The 4425-nt window shown below is 44.0% G+C and overlaps 1 protein-coding gene and 1 pseudogene across 1 annotated transcript; both read right to left on the reverse strand.

Moving 5' to 3' along the window:
• Positions 1 to 472: 472 nt before the first annotated feature.
• On the reverse strand, positions 473 to 1517 carry LOC123509418 (glycine-rich protein 23-like). Its single transcript, XM_045263708.1, has 4 exons — positions 1370 to 1517; positions 861 to 1131; positions 719 to 745; positions 473 to 591 (listed from the first exon to the last, which is right to left on the reverse strand). The coding sequence occupies exons 1-4, from the start codon at positions 1370 to 1372 to the stop codon at positions 584 to 586; spliced, it is 309 nt and encodes a 102-aa protein (XP_045119643.1). The 5' UTR covers positions 1373 to 1517; the 3' UTR covers positions 473 to 583.
• LOC123509458 overlaps positions 1507 to 4425 on the reverse strand; it is a 15780-nt pseudogene continuing 12861 nt past the window's right edge.

The following is a 4425-nucleotide window of genomic DNA, read 5'->3' on the forward strand; positions in this document are numbered from 1 at the left end:
GAAGCCAACAACATGTCTGTCCCAGGATGTTTATCTGATACCCTTGCCTGGGTCATTAAAACTGTATACTATTTAACCCTTCAAACCTCCTAATTTCTTTTATGGCTGAGTCAGTATCTGAGTTTACTTGAACACAAAGTGTGCTGGTTAACTATCATATGTATCCATGTTATCTTCATTTATTGTTTGTTCTTATGTTATATTGTGAAGTAGGTATCACACAATGATGGTGGTTGTGGTGTTGCTGTCATTACTGTTATTGTTGTTATTGATGGTAGTGGTGGTGGTGATGGTGGTATTGTTATTGTTGCTGTGGTTGTTGTTGATGGTGGTGCTTCTCGACACACTTGCGCAGGGCTTCGAGTTTGTCATCAAAGGAGCAGCGCCGCCACTGAGGGACATTCCAGCCCCGCAGGGACACTAAGAGGAACGCCGCTTCCCGCCGGAGGGACGAATAAGTAACACACCAGGACACATTCTAACAGTTTTATTAGAGCCTTCCCATTCACCTTCACCGCCTTCGTCAGGAGCGTCGCCGCCAACAGCGTGTCGCCAGCATCGTGATAGTCGCCGGGGTCTATTCTTAGCCTCCTGTGAATAAAAGGGGCGTCAATCAGTCCTGCTGCTGCTGTTGCTGCTCCTGTTGCTGCTGCTCAAGTCATTATGTTCAGCACCAGTCACTCTGCCCCGTCCCACCCCATCCCACCCCGCTACTTACCATAGCCATAGCCGCTGACGCCGCTTCCTGAAAATGAAGGAGAAAACCATTAGATTGACAAGAATTGTCTCCTTCGTCACTGTGTTGTGGACACATCACACCTCACACCTCACACCTCACACTGACATGTGCACAAACTCACCAAAGCCACTGCTGCCAAAACCACCGCTGCCACCAAAACCACCGCTTCCGCCAAAACCGCTGCCGCCAAAACTACCTCCGGGTTTGCCGCCACCTCCAACGAAGCGCCCACCGCTGCCGCCACCGACGAAGCGCCCACCGCTGCCGCCACCGACGAAGCGCCGGCCACCGCCACCGAAGCGTCCTCCGCCTCCGCCACCGTAGTAGCCACCGCCGCCGCCAAGCACTGCGGCCACCATCAGCACCAGCACGCACAGCACGGCCAGAACACGCTGCGGGGAAGGAGTACTGAGAAGAACGGCACTGGAGGGCGTTTTGGTGTGGCAAGAGGGGAGGTGTTGCGAGGAAGAGGGAGGGAGGGAGGGAGGAAAAGAGGGAAGGAGAGCCACCTCCATAGGCGACAGAAATGACGACCACTGTGAACTGTGTGCTGGAAGTCCAGTAAGGAGATGGAAATGTTCAGATTTTGAAGCAAGAGAATGATGAGACCTGTGAGAGGAGAGCACTCACCATGGTAGTAGTTGTTGTTGTTTTGGGTGTTGTGAGAGCAGCGCCTCAGTCAGTGTGATGCCTTGCTCTGAGTATCGCTGCCTTTATACCCAACCCGCTATCCTAGAAGTGATCTCATCTCCCTCCTCGCCCCGCCTCTACCGCGGCACACGATGGGGGCGGGGAGTGGCGCCTTTAGCACAGGGTGGTACCCCGGCGGGCAGCGGGCGCTGGGCTTCCCAGGTCACGAGGAATACTTGCGACACCTTCACAATTCACAGCTGCTGAGAGGAACTCAGTTATGATGACTGGTAACTCCTGCTGGTGGGGCGCGAAGGGGAGAGCACGGCAGCACACACACACACACACACACACACACACACACACACACACACACACACACACACACACACACACACAACACACACGTACACACACACGTACGCAGACACACACACATACACACACACAGAAGTTTAAGGGAGCTGCGAGAGACCATCAGGCCTTCACGTGATCGTCCTGTGTGAACAAAACTACTAACATCAGAATCACACGTGATTTGTCTTCTTTATTGACTCACCATTAAGAACACGATTACTGACTCCGCTCCATTCATCACCCACTCTGTTCGATACATTTCCTTCCCATTTTTTTCTAATTCTAAATTTCGCAAGCTTGAACCCATTATTTTTGGTTTTCGCTTAGCTATATATCCTAAGAACTTTGCTTATATCCCCTTTGTTGTAGCCACTATACAACATAAACACTTTTACCAGGTCCTCTCTTAACTTACGTCTCTCTAAGAAATGCAAATTTAATATCTTTGATCTTGCTTCGTAGGGAATATCCCACATCCTTCTCCTTTATACTGATTCTAATAGACTTATATCTTTCCTATAATGTTAGGACCAGAACTGTACAGTGATTTGACCAGCGTCAAAATTATAACACTAATATTACTTCAGGATTAATGCTTTTAACACTCCTAAATATAAATCTTATTATTCCCTATTTGCCTTATTTCTAGCCTCTATGCATTGTTTTCTTAGACCAAGATCGGAACTAACTATAACGCCTAAATACTTTTCATATTCTGAACCTACCAGGGCCTCGTTGTTTCTTATGTATTTATTTTGCATTTGTTAATATTAAACTGTATTTGTCATCTGTCTGTCCATTCATTCATTGTATCTAAATCTGCCTGCAAGGCGATGGGATCCGATTCTGACCTAATTAATCTACCTATCTATGTGTCATCCGTAAATTTACTAATATCTCTACTATCTCCACTCTCCAATCATTGATATATATATATATATATATATATATATATATATATATATATATATATATATATATATATATATATATATATATATATATATATATATATATATATATATATATATATATATATATATATATATATATATATATATATATATATATATATATATATATATATATATATATATATATATATATATATATATATATATATATATATATATATATATATATATATATATATATATATATATATATATATATATATATATATATGTTGCCTATCCCTTAATCACGACTTGATCTAGCCTGATATAAGTATTTCCCTCTATCCCCTTGCGCCCGGCCTTACCTTCTCAAGAGCCTCGAATGTGGTACTCTATCAAACGCCTTATCAAAATTTAGGTATACGATGTCATAACTATCACCATTATCTGCCGCTGCATAAATTATATTATATAAGCTCAACAAGTTTGGAAGGCACGACTTTCCCTTTGTAAAGCCATGGATACTGAGATTGATTAATGAAGTTTTGCTTGTCTAGATGTTCCATAATGCTCTTCGTTATTATTGACTCCATTAATTTGCTTACAAGTGAAGTTAAGTTGACAGGTCTATAATTACACGTTAAAACTTTATTTCCCATCTTAAACACAGGTACAACATTGGCTTGCCTCCATATTTTTGGTATGTCACCTGACTTTTAGTGACATCCTCAAGACCGATGCTAACAGCTCACTGACGACCTCCTTGCACACACACACACACACACACACACACAGCTTAGTGCTCAGTCACCATTTCGTCTCTGTGGGATTACCCTCCACACGTGTTGAACGCTGCCACACACCTTCCACTGCCTCCCTGTTTCCCCACTGTCCTCGTGCAGGCACACTGACACTCACGACTTTCATGCACTCCGGATAGTCAGTATTTCAACAAGTCTATAAACCCATTGCCTGCATCACGTCTTATCACGGTGACTCTCCTCTCGGGCTGGTCGTGAGGGCGTTCTGAGAAAATCCCTTCCCTCTCGAGTCGATTCCCTCCCGCCTCCTTCCCGGTGGTGATCATATGCACCTGTGTAATGTTCCTGTCTAGCTTGCAATGCTTTTCTGCTCTCAGCCTACGTTGCTTGGGATGAACAGACAACCTACGAGTATTTGTGTTAATCTATTTATTTTTTATGTAAAGGATTCAAAAGGCAACAAAGATAAAGATGAAAAAGAGAAAAGCCAAATTCATTATCTGAAGTATGTTGCTGTTCGGCATTCTTCACAATGTGTTAGTTTTGTCAGATTATCGTATTTCATTTCATTTATTCATTCTTTGTATGTCTGAATGATGGTAACAGATCTTGTCCCCTGAGGGAGGAAGCACTAAACAATCCTAGTACGTCTTACCACCACCACCACCAACACCACCACCACCATCAGAAGCAACAATACCATGACGGAGCACAACTGGTCTCCCTCGTGTGCCCAGGTCAGTGTCGCCAGGACCTTGAGCCCTTGTCTGGTCACTTGCAGAGGTCAGCCAGACAATATCATTAAATTACGCGTATCAAACCTGTTCCAGACGTGAGGAGGAAACTCCGACTACACACACACACACACACACACACACACACACACACACACACACACACACACACACACACACACACACACACACACACACACACACACACACACACACACACACACACACACACACACACACATTAGTGGCTGGGAAAAATAACAAACTTAGCAATGTGAGATTTGAAAATGACGGGAAAATTCAGTGTT

Source organism: Portunus trituberculatus, chromosome 27, assembly GCF_017591435.1.
Source record: "Portunus trituberculatus isolate SZX2019 chromosome 27, ASM1759143v1, whole genome shotgun sequence".
NCBI classification, from domain to species: domain Eukaryota; kingdom Metazoa; phylum Arthropoda; class Malacostraca; order Decapoda; family Portunidae; genus Portunus; species Portunus trituberculatus.

What these genes read in the sequence shown, in the direction of transcription:
- LOC123509418 (XM_045263708.1), bottom strand. An exon ending in TTTTGGCAGCAGTGGCTTTG is followed by an intron (nt 746 to 860) that starts GTGAGTTTGTGC and finishes CTTCATTTTCAG; the next exon opens with GAAGCGGCGTCAGCGGCTAT.